The sequence below is a fragment of the Condylura cristata genome, unplaced genomic scaffold, assembly GCF_000260355.1.
Source record: "Condylura cristata isolate star-nosed mole 26May11 unplaced genomic scaffold, ConCri1.0 scaffold00003, whole genome shotgun sequence".
Classification (NCBI taxonomy): Eukaryota; Metazoa; Chordata; class Mammalia; order Eulipotyphla; family Talpidae; genus Condylura; species Condylura cristata.
Genome location: NW_004567104.1, coordinates 27,217,954 through 27,240,239, shown reverse-complemented (window position 1 = coordinate 27,240,239; position 22,286 = coordinate 27,217,954). Strand labels below are relative to the sequence as shown.

General features: G+C 39.7%; 1 protein-coding gene across 1 annotated transcript in view; it reads left to right on the top strand.

Moving 5' to 3' along the window:
* The window catches only part of ATP13A5 (ATPase type 13A5), a 93,357-nt gene that overhangs the window by 5,043 nt on the left and 66,028 nt on the right, over positions 1-22,286 (top strand). Inside the window, exons 3-7 of the mRNA XM_004675412.2 lie at positions 12,073-12,246; positions 14,094-14,240; positions 14,730-14,800; positions 14,904-14,984; positions 22,130-22,199. Coding sequence (XP_004675469.1) covers positions 12,073-12,246; positions 14,094-14,240; positions 14,730-14,800; positions 14,904-14,984; positions 22,130-22,199 — 543 coding nt within the window. The remainder of the gene's footprint in view (positions 1-12,072; positions 12,247-14,093; positions 14,241-14,729; positions 14,801-14,903; positions 14,985-22,129; positions 22,200-22,286) is intronic.

Here is a 22,286-nt window from a genome sequence, read left to right as displayed (position 1 = left end):
TGCTTACCTGCCTCTCTTTCCACGTCCTCTCTGGTCAAACCTCATTTACTTTTGAGAGGTGGTCTTGATTCTGTCCTGAGACAAAAATCTGCTTTATTCATATCAGTTGGCCAAGTCCCGTCATTTTCTTCATGCTGCCCCAATGTACAAACACTCACTAACTAGGTATCAAAACTAGAGGTGGGAAGAGCCCTAGAAGCAAAGTATCTGGTTGGCTGCACGTGAAGATTCGATTGGCAGCTCTTCACTCTTGGCCTCTGGATGTGGAGGAGGAGCATGGATGTAAGGCAGCCTATCTGGGCTTTGGCGAAAACTCCACACTAACCACAACTGTGGCTGTGGACACCATTTTGGATCTGTGGCTACCTGAGAATACCATCCCTTATCTGTCCTGACTCACTCTGTGAGGATCACCTTCCAAAATTACAAAAGTGCTATGAAATTATAAAGGGGGTCATATTCACAGACCAAAGAATTAGGAGTTGTGAGATGCAAATCTGAAATATGTAACTTTTCAAATATACTGTGTGAAATTGATGCTGAGAAAATTTCCCTTTTCTCCGATTAAAGACTTGGGGAAGCAATACTTGTTTGAGGTTTGTTGCTATTTGTTTTTAATAAAGACATTACGTGATGAGTTGCTGAAGTCAGGACTTTTTAACTCCTGAATTATTTTATGTTATCATGGGCTCATCTTCCCTAAACTAGTAGCAGCAATCACCAAACACTCAAAGAACTATTACAATTGAATATTAAAAATCATTTCTTACTGGCTCTCTCGAATCTTCTGTCAACATTTATATGCACAGCTTGTGTGAAGGCAAGTTTATCACCCTGCAAGTTTATCTACCTTGTTATAAGGGATCGATAACAACATAAGTGACAGAGTTAAGATTCAAATAGCTCTCTGGGCTATATTGTGAGAGAAAACTTTGCAAAATGCAGTATAATGGTCCATAGTATTGGATTTTTATTTTAAGTCGTTATCACAATACAAGGTGAAGATATTAGTACGTGGGCTTAGAAGTTACCCATAAGGGGCTTCCCTGGTGGTGAAAGGGGTTAAATCTCAGTGCTATCTAACCATCAGCAACTACTGTGGCTGGAGTTCAAATCCTGGCCAGCGATATGACCCACATGGCACAGCAGAACTCTCTTGCCTCACCTGCTGCTCCCCTCAGCAGTGTATTTCAGTCAATCTGCCTGTTCTGTTCCCCATTCTGTCTTTGGTGAATCCTCTCACCCCTTACACCACTGGCCTGAACCCTAGCTCTTATATGCATAAATAAAATAAAATAAAACTTAAAAAAAAAAGAAGGTACTCGTGAAGGGTAATTCACTATAAAATTGTAATAGTCCTTTATTATTTTAACAGAAGTCTATTTTGCAGAATGAAAGAAACAAAAGAATAGAATGAAAGAAATAATAGTTCTGCTATAATCTATATTACTTAGGAAACCTCTTGAAAGTTATATTTAATTCTAAGATTTGTACAGGAAGGATACGGGGGGATACCGAAATATCACCATAGGATTGTTTTAAGAGACATTGGGAACAGTTCCCCAAAGAATAATATGGGTGTCTGATGTGGTTGATGTGGAGAACAGAATAAAGTTTGGAAAATTTCTGCCTGATCTATTTTCCTTATGGAAAATCTTCCTACCTGAAGGGGCAGAATTTTACCATGCTAACTCTCCAGTGACATTTTCCTTTGTATCACTCTAGTTGAATGTGGCAGAGCCTGGCAATATGATGAGCTATAATTCCTGTAATAATGGTATTATGTGGCCAAAAGGAACTTTACAGAGGTGATCATCATGTACTCAGCTAAGCTAATCAAAGGGGAGATTTTTCTGCATGGGCCTTGCTTTAACGGGAACATCCAGAAAAGATCCTTGGTCATTCCTTATGTCCAAGAGACTTAAAACACGAGAGGGATTTGTGTGAAGGCGGTTCAGTGTGGCATGGATGTCTTGGTGCCTACAACTGTGACCTGTAAGTAGCTCCTGATTGACGAATGAGGCCTCTGCTCTAAAGCTACAAGCAGCTGAACATTTCCAACAATGACATGATCTGGAAAGAGGTCCTTGGTCTCCAGAAGAACCACAGGCCAAATGATACCTTGCTTTCAATCTTGTGAGATGCTGACCAGGGAACTCGGCTGTCCAGACTCCGAGTTCATGGAATCTGGAAGATAATAAATTTATGTTATTTGAAATCAATAAACATGTACAGCAGTAGAAAAATAATACACCATCACTACTCTCCATCAACAGGTGCAGCCAGCAATGTAGTGAGCAGCTGAGGTTCATCAGACAATTCATGCTTACCTGTGAAAAATCTATTTCCATCAATTTTTTTTTCTCAAGAAAGGAATTCAAATCCTTTATCCCCCTCCTGTTTAGTGATACTTTTATTCCATGATCTAGGACAAATTATGATTCTGGAAATAGTCCCTGTGAACCAGCCCTTGCATCTCATTACCTTTTGGTTCGCATTTACTGCTCTTGCCACTAACCTAATCACATACTGGTTCTTGGTTCTACTTTTACTTACCAGGAAGACCACAGGTGAACACTGTTGTTAGAGTAGTACCGACTGATTTTATAGGAATTCCTGTGACTGAGAGTGATGCTATGGGTTTGAGTTATACTGCTAAAGAGAGAAAGGGCTTTCTTTCTTGTTCCAGGAAGAAAGTAGAGGAAAAATTTAAGAGTGAACAGTTTGAATAATTATTTTGCGCATGTTCAAAACTCATTGATATGCAAATAATAATACTTTATAAATAGTAATACCTATTTTAATAATAAATAACTATTTCAGAATTGTTGTGAGAAATAAAAGGCACCTAAGTAAGAGCTCAGGAAAAATTAGTTCCTGTTGTTTAATGTGGCTCAAGACATGCCTGTGGCATGAAAACAAGGCCAAATATGTGAAATTATGGTTAACTGTACCTGGTAATTGGTGATAACTAACACAAATTTACTACATCTGGCCAGGCCAAACCAGAAATAGAAGGTTGAGGAACAATAACTGTATTAAAGGAGTCCATTAGCTAGAAGCATTATCCTGACATTAAGGAAAAAAGTAGAGTTAGAAAAAAAAGAGCAAGAATTTGAGGTGTGTCCTCCCATTTGACACATAAAGGAACACCATTTGACTTACTCAGATTAAAAACAACAAAGGATAGATTGTCAATAATGAATAGAAACTTGGTCTTGTGGTTGTTATTTTTTATTTTTTTCACAGAAGATAAAATTTAATGAATTCTAGTCTCATATAGGGACACAGAATGTTGTCTGCATGGCCATGATTCAAGGGACTAAAAATCGGAGACCTACATAGAAATGTTAATCACAAGGTTATTGCAACATTCTCACCCATAGTAAATAAGACCTAACACATTACAGACAAAAACCAAAGAAAAAATCCTTACAAATTCACAGAGGGTAATTGCTATACTGGGAGCAATGTTATGCGTTGGTTAAATAAATAAAGTTATAACTTAGCATGGTAAGAATCTTGGTTTGTATGAGTATAGCTATTATGACAACTCCAAACGCCCATTCCAAAGGCCTTGAATCACACATCTCCTTTCCTGTGAATGGTGGGTTTTCAGATGGATAACTATTTTCAATGGAGAAACACCTGAAAGGTGAACATAAGAATAAAAGATGAACAAGAACAGAAAAACATTTTGTGCCTAAGAATATTAATGCTGGTGCTTTAGAGGCAATAAACACAAAGGAACAAAGGCAGGCTGAGCCTCTGACCCAGAGGGGCCACAGAGTAAGAGGATCCCACCAGGATAGAATTTGGGAATAAATGGTATAGATGAAGCTGTAACTTCTCTTTCCTGAAGAATTTATCCAATCTTAATTCTGTCTCCTATGACAGCTATAAGAAATACCTATAAGAGAGGAAGTAAAATTATTTTTAAAGTGTCTTTTGTGTGCTAGTAATTTAAGTATGTTCTTCTTTAATCCCTCTGAACTGGCCATTCAGATAACCATTTTATATCAGAGGAAATTGAGGCTTGGTGAAGTAAGCTACACAAGGTCACATTAGATAAATATGAATGCAGAATGTTTGCACTGATTTGTGTGTGCGTGTGCTTCTACATATATTTATTCTTTCAAGTTAATCTTTGAATCAATTTGGTTTTTATCCTAAGGTCCTCCTCCAATTGTATGTATTACAAAAGTATATAACTTTCTTTTATGGCCTGTATTTGACCTCAATCTTGACAATGTGAGTCCTGTAAGAAAAACAAAATTTCAAAGTCACTGGATCAGTGACTTTTAGAAGTAAAACTAGAGTTTTGTCCAGTTACATTTAGTTCTGAAAATTGTCTTTGGTCAAGTCCAACAGGGTTAGCTACTTTCTTTTCTAAAATAATATAATAATTTACTTTTACATCATTTTGTGCATTTTTCCATCTCAGTTGTAATCCCGGTGGGCTTCCCATCACCAAATCACCCATGTGCCATCATCATAGTCCAGTGCACTCCCCACACCCCAATTTTTAATCCTATTCCCCACTCCACCCCTGTAAAATGTCTCTACTATATACTTGTTCATTATTGGATTAGCTACTTTTAATCTACTGAAATTTTGTTGAACTTTATGTTACCCAAGACAATATTAACTCAACACATACTGAGTGCTCCAAATGTTTCAGGAAATGTGCTAAAGACTTGTGCACACTATCTCATTAGTTTCTCACAGCAACCCTCAAGGATAGTTATTGCTATTATTCTCATTTAAGGAGGAGAAAATTGGGTCAGCAGAAATAAAGCAGATTGCCCGAAGTCATAAATCTGATTAAGTAGCAGAAGTTTGATTTGAACTTAGTTTTCTCATGCTGTGTCTCCTGCATTTGACTGCTGTACCAGGTTATTTTCATGTGTTTTATAACAGTCACACTTTTCACATGAGGAATCTAAAGTTCAATGAATTTAAATTATTTACCCAGATCACGCTAACTAGTGAGTGACAGTGCAAAGAATAAAAAAGTGAGAGCGTCTAGGCCCTGTTTGGTGGTGCAGTGGGTTAAAGTACAGCACTAAGAAGCTAAAACCACTTCAGCATGAGTTCGATCCCTGTCCCAGAAGTGACCCACATGGTGCGGCAGACCTCTCCTGACCTGCCCACTGTTCCCCTCAGCAGTGTATTTCATCAATCTGCTGTTCTGCTCCCCACTCTGACTCTGGTGAAGCCTCTCACTGCCTCTGCTCCTCTCGCCTGTACCCCAGCTCTATATGAAAAAAAAAAAAAAAAAAAGCCTTCTAGAAGGCAATGGGGAAGGGTTTAAAGAACAGAGGCTGTGTTGGCAGATGCAAATAGGGCTCTATGCAATGGCTTAAGACCATGGCCTCTGTCAAAAAGCAGGTGTATTGGTCATTATTACTCTTTATCCAGGTTGTGTCCCTTTTCTGAGGCAAGATAAGACCATAAGGGCTGTGCTACATCTCCTGGCGTCCGAACACATAATTCTAGTGGGAAACGAGTAGAGAAACATCACTGTGTAGAGAGAATGCAAGTCAGCACGAAGATGAGCACCATCTCTGTGCTGCAGACTCAATTAATAGGCGGTATGAGACCTGGGTTTTTCACCTCATGGAATACAGCCTGTTTCCATTATCGGCCTTGACCCAGTGTATTGCAATTCCAAACTGAAACAGTCCCCTTTTTCCTCCTTTGAACCACCTGCTAGCACTGACTGGGGGCTTGTTTGGTGCTCAGCATCTTATACTTCTCATTTAATCTTTACAGCTGTTCTTCCAGGGGTGTCATTAATGTTCTCTATGCGATGGGAACTGAAACTTAAAGAAGTTAAACTTTGAGGTCACATAGGGAAGAGGTGGCAAAACTCACTGTACTGCGGCCCTCCCTGGTGGCACAGCGGGTTAAAGCACAGCACTGAGAAGCTAAAGCCACTTCCGCATGAGTTCGATTCCCGCCTGCCCCGGAGGAGACCACATGGTGCGGCAGACCTCTCCTGACATGCCTGCTGCTCTCCTCAGCAGTGTACTTCATCGACCTGCCTGTTCTGCTTCCCCCTCTGTCTCTGGTGAAGCCTCTCGCTGCCCTTGAGCCTTTGACCTGTACCCCAGTTCTGTATTCACAAAATAAATAAATCTTTAAAAAAAAAATCACTGTACTGCCAGGAACCACATATAATAGATTTGAGATTCTGATCCTTTCATTGCTGCCAGTGTCTGTACACTTATGAGATGCTTAAATTCCAGTTACCTTCCTCTCATGATATACATAGGGCTCCCAGCTCCCTCCTCAACCTTGCATTTCTAAGTAGATTTTAAACTGGGATATATAAATATTTGGGAGAAATAAGAGACTACTTACTACCTCAGGGGGAAAAAACGTCACTGGGAACAGTCAAATTATACCTAGGACTATTTGATCAAAATGAAAACGTACACTATGACAAATTCTAACTGCACAAACAAAATGATTGAGTATTTAATTCAAAATAGTATTTCTTTTAGCTAAAACCTCAAGTCTGATACCCTAGCTAAGTAGCCTCTGGAAAACTGAGAAGTAATCTAGAAGGGGATTTTGGCAAGGTTCATGAAGCCAATTCAAGGAAATAAAACACTGAAGCTACACTCTTCTGAATGTGCTTCCTCCTTCCTTCATGGCTACTGACCTTCTTCCTCCCCTCTCTCCCCCTGACCTGCATCTCCCTTTCCTTTTCTTTCCCCCTCCTCTTCCTCTCTCTCTTCCACTGCCTTACTTATATTTAGCAGGAAAAAAAAATTCTGCTGGCATTTTGATTGTCTTGTTCCCAGTTGTAAGCCTGTCTTTCACTCTTCTTCTGTCTTGATAGGGCCTTCATCAGGGATGCGTTACTCTGTCTGCGGCCATGGAAGCCAGCACTTCCCCATCATCCTCAGCAGGAAATGGCTCCCAATCCTTTCATATCCCATGAAAAACCTTGCCCTGGCCCTTTGTTTTAAATTGACTTCTCAGATATTGCTGCCACATTCTTTCTCAATCCATCCCCATTGAAGTAATTAAAATAACTTCCATTTGATCGAACTAATATCCAATAAGCAAACTTATTCCATATTTAAAAAAAAATTCACTTCTTATTGACACATGTAAATATAGCAATGCCAAGAGTACTGAACATTAATGTATAATGTAATGACTTATCAGCAATTAGTTTTGCTCATTTTTTAATCTCATACAAGTAAAACAGTAAAAATTTCACAGTGAAATTCATCTTGTGTGCATCAGTTCATTTTTTCAAAAATAGACTTTTATTTTTATTTTTTAAATTGAGGTAGCACATGAATTTTTTTACTCAGCTATAATTAGTATTTAAATTTATATTATTTTCAGGCATACAACATGATTTCATACTTGTATATATTGCAAAATTGTCTTCATGATAAGTCTAGTTAATATCTGTCACCATAGGGAGATACAAATCACTGTTTTCTGATGAGAACTTTTTTTTGAAAGATTTATTTATGTATGCATACAGAATTGGGGTACAGTCCATAGGTGCAGGGGTGGTGAGATGATTCACCGGAGACAGAGTGGGGAGCAGAACAGGCAGATCGACAAAGTACACTGCAGAGGGGAGCAGCGGGCGGGTCAGGAGAGGTCTGCCAGCTATGTGGGTCACCTCCTGGGTGGGGATTGAATTGGCACTGAAGCAGCCACGACTTGGCTTAGCTTCACAGTGCAGTGCTCCAACCTGCTGTGCTACCCGGAAGGGCCCCAGATTTATTTATTTATGTATACAAGAACTAGGGTACAGGCCAGAGGTGCAAGGGGTGGGGTGAGAGAATTCACCAGAGACAAAGTAGGGAACAGAACAGGCAGATTGACTGAAACACACTGCTGAGGGGAGCAGCAAGGAGACAGGAGAGGTCTGCCGCACCGTGTGGCCACCTCTGGGGCAGGGATCATATTCCCACTGAAGTGGCTGCAGCCAGCTTGCAGTGCTGCATCCTAACCCAGTGTACCACCAGGGAGGGCCAGATGAGAACGTTTAAGATTTATTCTCTCAGCAATTTTCAAATATTCTATACATCATTAATCTTAATCACCATGGTCTATATTACCACCCCATAACTTATTTATTTTTATCACTAATATAACTTGTATCTTCAGACTCTTCATCTGTTTACCCACCCCTCAACTTCTGCCATTCTTTCTTTTTTAAACTATGAGCTTGGGGTTCCAAACTCATATAAGTGGGATGCCACATATAAGTGGGATCATTTGGTATTTGTCTTTGTGTGACTTATTTCAACTTAGTGTATGATGTTTCTAAGTTCAACCTTGTCGTTGTAAATGACAATATTTCACCTTTTTAGTACTGAGTAACATACACATGTACACACATGTCTATACTACATCTATTAACTCATCCATTGATGGACACTTAGGCTGTTTGCACATATTGGCTACTGTAATAATGCAGGAATGAATATAGGGATGTATATAGCTTTTGGAATTAATGTTTAGATAAATATTCACAAGTGAAATTGCTGAATCATATGCTAATACTATTTTTTGTTGTCTATTTTTGAGAACACCCCATTACTGTTTTTCATAGTGATGACAGCAATTTGCGCTTCCACCAATAGTGCACAAGGATTACCTTTTCTTCTCATCCTTGCCAACCCTTGTTATGTCTTGTTCTTTTTGAAAATAGCCAAACTAACAGTTTTAAGGTGGTATGTCATTGTGATTTTGATCTGAATTACTAATTCAATGCATTAAATAAAATCTTTATAATTCTTTTTTTTTAAGATTTATTTATTTGTTCATACAGAACTGGGGTGCAGGCCAGAGGTTCAGGGGCAGTGAGAGGCTTCACCAGAGAGGCAGTGGGGAGCAAAACAGGCAGATCGACGAAGTACACTGCTGAGGGGAGCAGTGGGCGGGTCAGGAGAGGTCTGCAGTGCCATGTGGATACCTCCGGGGCAGGCGGGAATCGAACTCATGCGGAAGTTTCTTAGAACTTTTACAATTATTGTGGGTCATTTTTTAATTAAAAAAATGTTGCAGGCCCTCCCTGGTGGCGCAGCGGGTTAAAGCACAGCACTAAGAAGCTTAAGCCACTTCTGCATGAGTTCTATCCCTGCCTGCCCCAGAGGAGATCCACATGGCATGGCAGACCTCTCCTGACCAGCCCGCTGCTCCCCTCAGCAGTGTACTTCATCGATCTGCCTGTTCTGCTCCCCACTCTGTTCCTGGTGAATCCTCTCACCCTCTGCATCTCTGGCCTGTACTCCAGTTCTGAATAAATAAATCTTTACAAAAAAATGTTGCAGAGGAACCAGAATTATGATTACCAATGCCATTGTTGAGGATAAATAAACAGGAAAAGGTAAAATCATTTACAAATGTGCTCATTTCAGTTGTATATAGACTGTGTTATAGACTAAAAGTTCCAACTGTTCTTCTATTTTGTACATACTTGGGCTTTGGCAACACATTCCTGCATGTAACTTAGTACAGGATAATATGACATAATATGTGAATTGGTCTATATGTTTTACTTACAGAGAAAAAATCAGAAGATAGAAAGGCAACTTACCTGCAAATATGCATAAAAAGAGAGTGAACACATGTTCCTAAGTTACATTTGTACCTTATCATGAGTAATCTATAAACTCTGAACATTTGGCCCTAGTGGGTGATAGTGCTGTAGAGCAGTGGAAAGAACTTGCAATTACTTTACAGAGCATTTAAAGAGACATTCTCTCATCTGAGTACAAGTATCCTGTAAGACGAGTATTTCTAATGTGTGGCAGAAGAATAAATTGGGATTCCCGAGAGGTGAAATGATTTCCCTTAAGGCCACAGAGCTAACAACTAGCAGAGTGGAGAATTGAGCCTGCCTATGACCTGGCGATTATGCTACAGGATTACTTTCAACAACTGTTATTAAAAATCTTGATTTACCACAGATTTCTTTATTGGAAAAATTAATCAAAATGGCTATACTGAGAATGAAAACTTTTCAAAGCATTAAGACAAGAGATGTATTCTAAAATGATGAAAATTAGCATTAAATTCAGGTGATTCCCAAATTGAAAGTGCTATAAAAATTCAATAAAGTCCTATTTTCTTGACATTTTGTCTGTAATCTGGACATGGAAGTTTAGAATCACAGAAATAATGAAACACAAAAATAACCGCAGAAACAAAACCAGTTTTATAATAGCAATGCCATTAAGAACCAGAATTCCTCTGGGTCTTCCCACTGCATGAAAATTCTAGTTTTTGAAATTTAAAAAGCAATTTCATGAAACTTGCATATAGAAAATGGAAACCAGAAAATGGCTTTAAGTAATAAACCTGTATTTTTCTATTCTGAAATCACATCTCAAATCTTTACTCAATTCACAATAAATATTAACTGTCTCACTACTAAAAGAAGAAGTATTTCAGTCTATTATTTTCAGGGTAAATACCTATAAACTACTCGTTGTAAATCATGTCCACAGATATATTCTCCGAATTTATATCTTTCTATACTTTTAAAAAGCAATGCTTTGATGTCCACTTTCAATCTTTCTAAATCATATTATACCACAAAGTTGAATTTGTATAAAGCTAGATATATAAGTGTAGATCATTTCTGTTCTGACTTTATCACTTTTGTTCCTTAAATTCATATTAACATTTAAAAAAAACTTATACCTCAAAAAGGTGAATCTGGTCCCCAAATGGGGTATTTTATAAAGGCTGAAATGACACTGAAGAGGATATATACAAGGCATCAAGTAGCACTAAACTAGGCCAAAGACACTGTTCATATAGTTTACTGGTCACTGAATTCTTCACCCACCAGCACAATTGCAGACAATGCAGGCTCAGGGGACAACAGCAAAGAGGTTTATTTAACAAACCAGAGAAAAACAAAGAATTATGAGGCCAATAATGGCCAGTTACTTTATCCAAAGTTTTTTTTTTAAAGATTTATTTATACAGAACTGGGGTACAGGCCAGAGACGCGGAGGGTGAGAGGAGTCACCAGAGACAGAGCGGGGAGTAGAACAGGCAGATCGAGGAAGCACACTGCTGAGGGGAGCAGCGGGCAAGCTAGGAGAAATCTGCCTTACCATGAGGATCTCCTCCGGGACAGGCAGGGATCGAACTCATGCGGAAGTGGCTTAAACTTTAGTGCTGTGCTTTAACCCGCTGGGGCACCAGGGAGGGCCCCATACCCAAAGTTTTGACCAATATTACTCAGTCCCGTGCAAAGGCACTTTAAATGACATCTTCCCGCCATTGATGACAAGGAGCTCCTCCCCCAAAGTAGGCCACGTGTCTAAGATGGCGGCTTCCAGCGGACACACTGCAGCCAGACAGTGGGCCAGGTCCCAACTCAGACACAGCAGAAAAGGTAACAAGAGCCCTCCTTGAGTTGCCGAAATGACCCAGCACTGCACCAGACAGGCGACACTCAAGACAACAGCTGATCTGTAGTGGTCCAAAGACCGACAAACAGCCACTCTCTTGCATTTTAGCAAAACGCCAGACTCCCGAGTCTCCCCGTTTTCCTTTGCCCGGACACAGATCAGTGTGACCCCTAGCTCCACTGCGCCACCCCACTTTCAGCATTTTTTCCTGGCAACCCCCTCCAGGGGGCACCACCTGTAGTAGTTTACAGCTTCAGACACCGGTTGCCACCATTTATAGATATAGAACAAACAACCCTGCCCACTCCTTTCTCCTCCTGTCTAATGCTGCTCCATATGCCAGGGTAATAAAATGCTCCTTGTTTCATTAGTATATCAACTGACAGCTGTAAGCAATCAATCTGATTCAACCAGTAGAAAGCACTTTTCTTCTCAACCAAAACCCCTGCATGTAAAGTATGTGTTTCTTGGAACAAAATGAAAAGTTTATGTGACAAGAAAAATAGCACAGCAGATTAGAGTTAAGAATCTGGGTGATTTGGTGGTGGGAGAGCCAGGCTGGCTACACCCGAGAGGGGAAACCATAGACTGTCCAAATAGTAAGAGAACAATGTACTCAAGCAGGAAAAATCTGAATCATCTTTTATTTACTCTCCAGGAGGCTTTTGGTTACCGGACTCAGAATCTCCGCAGAGTCTTCTGGCTTGTAGCTTCCACGCTGACCTGTGGGACTCTTCTGTTGGTATTCTACTGGAGGCCACAGTGGAGGGTGTGGGCCAACTGCGTCCCATGCCCCTTGCAAGAAGCAGACACCATTTTGCTAAGGACAACGGTGCGTGTTCTGTTTTCTATCTGTGCCAAAAGCAATGACTGGCCAACATGCCAGAGGACAGAGCCTCCTCTCTGTAAAGTTTTCCTGCCCCTGTTAGAAGATGGTGAAACCAACCCTGCAATCTACTTGCCATTTCTTTCTTTTATTTTTAGATTTATTTTATTTTATTTTTAAGATTTATTTATTTATTCATACAGAACTGGGGTACAGGCCAGAGATTCAGAGGGTGAGAGGATTCAGCAGCGACAGAGTGGGGAGCAGAACAGGCAGATCGATGAAATACACTGCTGAGGGGAGCAGCGGGCGGGCAGGAGAGGTCTGCCACGCCATGTGGATCTTCCCCCGGGCAGGCGGGGATAAAACACATGCAGAAGTGGCTTAAGCTTCTTAGTTCAGTGCTTTAACCCGCTGCGCCACCAGGGAGGGCCTATTTTATTTTTTTTATGCATTCAAAAGTTGGGGTATAGACCAGAGGTGTGGGGCCTGAGAGGATTCACCACTGCTGAGGGGAGCAGCAGGTGAGACAGGAGAGGTGTGCTGCACGATGTGTGTCAGCTCCCTGGCTGGGGATCAAACTCATGCCTCAGTGGCTGGCTATTGCTTGATAGCTCTTGCCACAGTGGCTGGTTATCGCTGGATAGCACTGAGACTTTAACCCCTGCAGCATCAGAGACACCCTTATCTGCCATTTCTTAATTTGACCCTGGAGTGAAGGACATTTCCTCCATGTCAACCTGGGGATATTTCTACCAAATTTCTACCTCAGGCCAATTGTCGGTGCTCTTAGCTATTGCATAAACAGCAGCTGTCAGAGTTACAACTCTTAAGACATCACCAGGAATGATCGTTCAGTTTTTCAAAAATACGCAATTTGAGGGAAATTGGATGTTTTAAATTTCTAGATGTGATTTAAATTTTGATGTCAATCCTTCCAAATACTGGCCTGAGAAAAGTTCTTTGAAAAATGTTAGTCTACACACACAACAAAACCATACCTTATGGAAACATCAATTTGACATGCAGAAGTTGACAAAACTATACTTAAAATATTTATCCTCTTGCCTTATGCTTATTTATATACATTTTAAATTGGCCTTTCCCATGTGACTGCAGATGAATATTTGCTTCAAATACTCTCCTCCACTTGAGACTCACACATTCATCTAACCAGTACATTAGGTTGTATTTATCTGATAACTAGTACTCTCTGGTATATATTTGGGGAACATGGAGAAACTACTATTTAAGTGACTCTATGCTAAGCTCTATCATGCCACAGTTTATTCTTTCTAAGAATGTGGTGAGTTATATGCTATTATTGGCTTTGCTTTTTGGTCGAAAAACTTAAGAGGTTAAATCATCTGTGCAAGTTCAGTCAGGTAGTCTGAGGCCAAAGAAATCTGACTTAGCAGCACGTAGCTTTAATATGATTCTTTACTGCCTCTTGCGTGTTTGTCCTAATGGAGTTTGAAAAGTTGCTTAGTACATGCTAATTGCCAGGGGGATAAAAGTTAGCTGATAGTGATTTTCTGGATAAGCTTTGTTGCCAATTATATCTTTCTTTTTATTCATGAGCACAAGTGGGTCTCAAATTTTAATGCAAATCGTAATTACCTGAAAGGTCCCTTAAAACACAGACTGCTGGCTGCATCCCCAGAATTTCTGATTTAGTAGGTTTGGGGTGGAGCTGAATATTTGCATTTTTAGCAATTCCAAGAAAATGTCAAAATTTTTGTCTGTAGCCCAAACTTTGAGAATCACTGGCTTAGAACTTAGCAGATATTTGGTTGATTGAATACCTTATGGATAAAATTTAAGAATTTCATATGCTGGATTGTATTTTCTAGGATGAATTTCAAAGATACATGAGGAAGAAAGTGAAGTGCCTCTACTTAAACACACTGAAGTTTCCTATGAGCAGGAACCCAGAAGAACCCCTCTTGGCTGACCGTCACTCTGTCATAAACCAAGCTGTATTGAAGCCAGAATTAAAAGTAAGTGATTTTGGGGGCCCTCCCTGTGGCACAGCAGGTTAAAGCACAGCACTAAGAAACTAAAGCCACTTCGGCATGCGTTTGATCCCCGGGGAGGTGACCCACGTGGTGCAGCAGACCTCTCCTGACCCGCCCGCTGCTCCCATCAGCATTGTAGTAGTCATTTGGCCTGTTCTGCCCCTCACTCTGTCTCTGGTGAATCTTTTCAGAGCCCCTGCACCTCTGGCCTGTACCCCAGTTCTGTGTGCATAAATAAATCTTTAAAAAAAAAAAAGCAAGTGATATTTTAAGAGTGCAATATTATGGCATGTTTTGCTAAAAAGAGAGAAGAATATATTAGATAAAATCTCCGACTTCTGGGCTGGAGCTAAGCCATGTGTCAAGGAAAGTGAGAGCTTTGTGAGGAAGTATATTAGACACCGCCACCTCCTCTGGGGCTTTATTTTGTACACTTGTGTAACATGTGTTCTATCACATCTGTAATTACAGTTGCGGTACATCCAAGTGCAGAAAATTCGGTATGTTTGGGACAATTTGGAGAAAAGGTTTCAGAAAGTTGGGTAAGTCCCACTTATTTTCATTACTAAAGCATAAAAGGGAAGGATGCCAATTAATCCAGTGTTCTGAACTGAAACATGATTCCTTGTTCTGACTGTATCCTAGGTTGCTGGAAGACAGCAACTCATGCTATGACATCCATCATACGTTTGGATCGGGCCTGACGAGTGAAGAACAAGAGATCAGGTAGGGTTTATGTATGTACTCGCTGAGAGTGATCTCTGTCAGCAGAAATTGAAGTATCAAATGACTTCCCATCAGTGAATTGTTGGCCTAATGTTTCATCTTCTTCATATAATCTCAGCTCATTTACTGTCATCAGAGACATTCTAAATTGTTCTTGTCTTAGCAAAGCTTATTAAAAAGAAAAGACTGAAGGAACACTGCAATCAAATAACATTTGATCTGTTTTTTTCCTCAGGACTATAGAACAGACTTTCTGTGTTGTCTCTTATTCTTTCCTCAAAAAAACCTTTTTATAAATCATTTCATAAACATCAGCTTTTTAATCCTCCATATCCTCTGAGAGATAAAAAAAAAAAAGACAGTGTTATGATAACATTTTACTATGGAGAACAGTCCTGGCAATAAGGACCTTATTTGCTCAGCTAGTTGTGTCTTTCACCACCATATTTATAGCACCCAGAACAGACCCTTACTGACGGTAGGCATTCAACAGATATTGGTGGAAAGAATGAATAAAAGAAGGCACTCATTCATCTGTTAGTTCAGTGTCCCTAGCATGCCAGGCACTTCCCGAGTGCTATGGAGCTAAGGATATACGGAACTATGTCATTGTCTCAGAGACATTCACTGAGGAGAGAGCAAAAGAGACAGGAATAGTACATTCACGAGATTGGTATCTACAGATGCACATAGCTTAGGAAATTCTTGTGTTGCTCCTTAACTCACGGTGATCTAGACAGCCTCTTTCCATTGTCTATAATTTGAAATAGTGAAGCCTGATGAATCTGAAAGAGGATTATTGAGAGCCTTCCCTAGAATTTAAATAATCACCTTCATTTCTTTCCCAATTTTAGGAACACTAGCTGCTTCACCTTCTTCAGGTAGGCAGAAATACCAATTCTCCAGTTAAGAAGCAGTCTTATACTTGAAATATAGTTTCTTGGGTTCTACTCCCATAATTCTGACTTTAGTAGGTAGGAGCTAGGGGATAGTGGTAAGAGAAAACGACTGCATTTTTAGCAAGTACCTCCATAATTTTTATTCATACCAAGTCTGAGAATTAGTGATCTGTGGTTGCTTTTAAGTTTTCCCTCTGCCTGATACTATGACAAATGAACCAGGCAGCTAAGACTATGACAATATTGCAAAAATGCCCTAGAAATGGTATCATTTATGATTTCACATGTAGTGCCTAATACATTGAAATACAAAAAAGTTTTCAAAGGCATTAAAAACATATTGGTCTAATAGCATTAAGCACAAGACATTTAAAGGATTGATATAGGACATTTAGGAAATCTAGTTGATAAATGAAGATATATTCTGTCTCAGAAACCATTTCCCAAGGAAAGATTTCCCACTGGAGTAGCTCCCTCACATTTGTCCTTATTTATCAAGTGACAAGCTTTAATAAACATCATACATAATTAAATTTAAATTTGGTCTATGTAATAAATAACTTTACAGTCTAGTCAACAGACAAAAAGGAAAAAAGGAAGCAATTTGCCTAAGAACATACAAACACTTTTTATCTTGTGGGCTTATTTATTTAGAAGGTAAAAAATAAGTTAACTGGAATATTTTCCCCTTATTTTTTAGTGTAAGACCAAGGTCTTTGAAAAAATTAAATGTACTTGATTATTTGAGTGATACCAATTTACTAAACAGATTTGTACTTTGTTGCATGGAAAGCAATGTCATGATATTATTTACAACAGACAAGATACAGAAATAACCTAAGTGTTCATTGGCAAAAGGGTGTGCACGGGTAAAAAAAAAAATATGTGTGTGTATATACACACACAGACACATATATACATCTATCACATATATACACATATACGTAAAGCTTAATCTTGCAATAATAACATGAATGGACTTTGAAGCTACTAATACTAAGTAAAATAAATCAAACTGATAAAGACAATACTGTATGATTATTTTCATATTGTGGAAGATAAACAGAGTGAATGAACAAATAAAAGAAATCAAAAGCAAACTCTTAGATATAGAGGCCAGATTGGTAGTCACCAAAGGAGGCATTGGTACAATGGGAAAAGTTGGTGCCTGGTGGTGGAAATGAAACTTTTGATAGAGAACAAGATGCAGTGAATACAGAGTCAAATTCTGTGCTATGCACCTGAAACATCTATAAGGGAATAACAGTGTTACTTCAACAAAACTTATTAAAAAAAAAATAAACCAAGGGCATAACATGAGAAATAAAGGAAAAGAAATAGTAGCAAAAATCTCTGGTGATAGAAAACTAGAATGTCTATGTATGGCCTTCTCCTCTGGCTTCCTAACAACCAGCACAGAGGATAAAGGCTTGAATTTATACAAGTTTCACTTTTTAGTAGCAAAAGCAAATCAGTATATCAGGAGAGATAACTGTACCCTGGAGAAAAATTGTCAGAGAGCTTCAGAGAGAAGCAGCAGAACCAAGCCAGGCGGTTCCCTCCTCCTATCTTCACTTATTCCTGGACTGTACACAACCTTCCATCTTATTGTCTGTCTTGTACAGGTCCACAGATAAGGTAATTTTCTTATCTTGTGGTAAAAGCACCCTATGGAAGAAAGCACCCCTCCTTACCCACATCCACGTAGGTAATCACCTTATTGACACAATTTTAAGTCAAGTGTCTTCTCATCTTCTTTTCCCACAGCCCACCCTGCTCTCAACTTCCTTGTTAAACTTCCTAAAAATAGAAGGGAAACTTTCTGGCAGAAGACATGCAGGCACCTTGTGTGTGTGTGTAGCTCCAGACTGCCACTTGTTGGTTATTCATTTCCTTAGAAGAAAAAGCAGTTGGATGTGTTGAGTGTGACACCAAGTCATGAATATGACATCTCTGAAGGCGGAGTTGGGAAGACTGGCTCACCCCAGGTCTGTGACTCTGCAGGAACAGACTTAATTCTCAACTTTTGTCATGCCAGTGGGCAAAACTGCATCCTTGTTCTGCCAGAACAAAAAATTCAGTAGCAAAAGAGGGTAGGTTTGTCCTCAATGTTCAGTTTCAAAATAGTAGAAGCTAGGAGAAGAGAGAATATTGGAAGAGTGAGAAAGAATAAGCAAAAAGGAGAGTGGAGAGAGAAAAAGATTAGGACTGTATAAAACTCAACTCTCTTACTTCTCAGGAACTAAGAGTCAGAAAAGAAATTGTGCTTATCTGCCATGAAGTTTGAAAGTACCATACCTAGAAGACAACCCCACTTAGACCCTTGCCTATCATTTCAGATGTTTGAGAAAGGAACAAGACAGGATTTGTTGGTGTAGAAGAGAGAGACTTCACTCAGTCTTTCTGGAAGCCATAAGATTGTTTCAACTCAGTTTTAATTTAGAAGTTAGTAAGTTACTTTGAAATACAACTGTTGAGCTGGGCAGTTAAGAAAAATTAAATGACCCACTGAGAGCAGCATCTTCTTTATAATAAACTGGATTTGTTGGACCCAGGACTCCTTGGCTCTTGGTGTGCTGTAAGTGTAAAATCACTTAACTCCAATGGGCTATTAAAGACAGAAGATCTACGGCAGCACCAGTGTGTCTAAGTCCTGGGCTCCCAAGGGAGATCTTGTCTGTGGCTTCTTTGTACCCCCACCTCCATCCCAGTGTCCCCCTGGTGCTCTGCTTTCCAGATCCTCATGCCTGAAAATGCTCCAGGAACTTCCTCCAGAATGCTGACTGCAAGCCCCTCACTTAGCTTATACACCACATGAAATCCTGTAAGAACCTTTTTCTGATATTCTCTATCTAGAAAACAGACTTGGAAATGAAAGAAATGGAAAGGTCACAGGTGAGGACTAATGTGAAGAACTAAAATGACTTTATGTCATTGGTAAAACGAAGCTTCCTGGCATAAATATTTCACTGAAGAACAGAAGTTGGCATGAGCACTGCTAAAATATAGCTCCCCCCAGAAAACAATTTCTCAAAAGCATGCCAATCTTGTCATTATTTGTTATTTATTTTTATGGTGGGCGCTCAGACCCACATATTTGTTTTACTGTATAACCATTCCCACATCTTAGCAATTGAATGTCACAGCCTATGGATCTGTGAATTTTTAAGGTCTCCCTTCCTTTATAAACGAGGAATGCTAGGGGTGACGGGGGACTGGCCAGCAAAGTCATCTGGGAACTTTTTCAAACTCTAAATCTATTGCCTAGAAATTATAGTGCATGTAAGTGGGTCATGCAGTCATCTGGCTTAGTGCTAACTGTTGGGAAAAACTAATCTTCTCTGCCAAGGGGCTATTGACAGCTTCTTGGGATGGAGGCAGAGAGGTCAGTGTGGCCTCTCTGTGTGCTATTTTAGCCTTTGGAGAGAGGGATCTTTGCCTCCAAAGCATTGTTCTGATGAATACTGGCAAATGGACTTAATTTTATTCAGCCTTTTGTTTCCAGGTAGGGTTACCTGAAATAAATCTAAGGCTTCGTCTCCCTGCCAGTTAGATTTTTAAAGTCTGGGCATGGAATCTCTGTTGTACGTTGGACTTTTCCTTATGTGACTCACTCTTGAATCTCATGTTCCTTCCGATTGCTCGACCATTGGTTTATGTCCTTGAAAGTTTTGTTTGACTTGTGCTGACATTGAAATGAGTACACAACCTCGAAAACACTACTATTTAGGCAAGAAATAGTAGAAAAATTGAAGTAGCCCAGGGTGTGATGGGCTGAGCTTCATTTTTGATGCTGTTGAGCCCTAAGATAATCTGTGCAAATATTGGTCTATGGGATGTCAATCTTCATGGCAGTTGAGGTTCTATTGCCAGTAATAGCAGAAATCATTCCACAAGAAAGGGTTAGTGGAGGGCACATGGCGGGCTCCTTAGTTGGCCTTTCACAGTCTGGCTATGAACTAGTTTTTCAGTCTTGTTAGGGGAGACAGTGTTCAGATGTGAGTCGCAAAGGTCCTCATAGTTAATTCCAATATTTAGAGAACATACTCACTATCACTCTCTATCTAGAAAACAAACTTTCCTTAGTCTTTCTGGAAGCCAGAAAATAGCTAAAAGCCTTCATTCCTGCCATTAAGAGCTTCTAGGAAATTTGAGGAGTAAGATATGTAACCTTATGTTTTACTGTAGTTCAAAGAAATTTGTGCTATAAGTAAAGAAGGATTGTTGGAGGAAAATAGTTAATTGTACCTGCTGGAGTAGGGAAGATTGCAAAGGTAGCAGTCATCCTAGGTCTTGTGCTCATAAAGATTTACATCTTTGTCTCAAGCTACTGATAGCAATGCATTATCAAATCTATTTTAGAGAGAAGGACACCAAGCTCCTCCCTCCATGAATTCATTTATTTAACACAGAATTCTTGAGTGTGTTCTTACGTATTGTCTCTATTTTAAACATTCAAGATATATTGGTGTCCTCTGCGAGCTTATTGTATTGGCGGGTACAGCCTGACATTTGCATGTTTAATAATGTAAAACTTAAAGGCAGTTTCACACTATCAAATGCACCAGAAAGAAAATGGTGTAGTCTTCTCCAAAGAGGAAATGCAGATGGCCAACAGGCATATGAAAAAATGTTCAACATCACTCGTAATAAGGGAGATGCAAATTAAAACCACAATGAGATACCACCTCACCCCAGTGAGAATGGCACATCTTCAAACAACTAGCAACAACAAATGTTGGCGAGGATGTGGAGAAAAAGGAACTCTCCTGCATTGCTGGTGGGAATGCAAACTAGTACAACCACTATGGAAAACTGTTTGGAGGTTCCTCAAACTGCTAAACATGGAGCTTCCCTACGACCCAACAATCCCACTCCTAGGTATCTACCCAAAAGACACAAAAACACTGATTGAAAAAGATACTTGTACCCCCATGTTTATTGCTGCTTTATTTACAATTGGAAAAACATGGAAGCAGCCCAAATGCCCAAAAGTAAATGACAGGATTAGAAAGATGTGGTACATATATACAATGGAATATTACTCAGCAACCAAAAAAGAGAAACACATGTCTTTTGCAGCAACTTGGATGGAGCTGGAAAAGATCATGCTTAGTGAGATAAGCCAGAAAGAGAAAGAAAAATACCGGATGGTTTCACTCATAGCAGGAGTATAATGGACCAGGCGAGAAAATAACAAACATAATGAACAACCATATACCAGAGACATTCTGTGGGGGTGGAGTGGGGAATGGGATCAAAAACGGGGGGGGGGAGGGGAAGGGAGGGATATGCACGGGACTATGGTGGTGGCACAAGGGGTGATTTGGTGATGGGAAACCCGTGGGGATTACAATCGAGATGGAAAAAAAAATGTGCAAAATGATGTAAAAATAAACTTTGTAATAAAAAAAAATGGTGTAATTTACAGAGATAAACAGAATGTGATTGAGGAGGTAGGTAGCTATTTTAAAGAGAATTAGTGGGGAAGAATCCAATAAAGGGGTATTATTTTGAACTCAGACCTGTATGAAATGAGGGGCAGCCAGGCACAGAAATGGTGTATTGGCTTGAGGTAGAAGGAACAAATATAGAGGCCAATGCTAGCTCATTTGGATCTCAGATGTCTCATGCACAGATATGGTTGTTAGAGATGAAGTGTTTACAAGTATTTGATAACAATTTTGTAAACTATGAAATGCTGTGTAGGAGAAGGGCTCCATGTTTAATGCACAGTGAGGTGTATAGGTGTCAGCCACGAGGTCATGCGGCCCTTCCAGCTTGTCAGCTCAGTCATTCCCACACTCATTGAGTTCATATGCTCAGGCTGTTCCAGCTGCTGCAGGCAAGCATACCCAGGTATGGTAGACACCATCTCTAACATAAAGAACCAGCCAGAATGCCTGAGAGTTCTAGGAATTCTGTCTTCTTAGCTGCTCTTAACATACAATCAAATTATTTAAAAAGTCACTCAGAATACCTTTGTAACTTCAAAATTGGCCTATTTTGAAAGGAATGCTAGCACTTTCTTGAGTTATACTGTATTTAAGATATTTTTTATAACCTGAAAAACAACTTTATCCATCATGCACTATCATTTAAAAGTATAGTAGTAGTTTAGGACCTGCACACTCATTGCACAAAGCCCCTGAGGGGAAGAGAAGTGGCCTCTGCTTTATTTGTCCTGTAGCCACCTATCCACCTATCAGTGAGCATATGACATTAATTGAGGCCATTCTTCCACAGAAGATTAGTGTGCGGGCCCAATGCCATCGAGGTGGAAATTCAGCCCATATGGAAACTTCTTGTTAAACAGGTAACTTCCCTGTGAAAAATAAATGTGACCCTGCCTTTACATTTTTCTTCCTAGTACTCAGGGTAACCTTGACAACACACATGAATA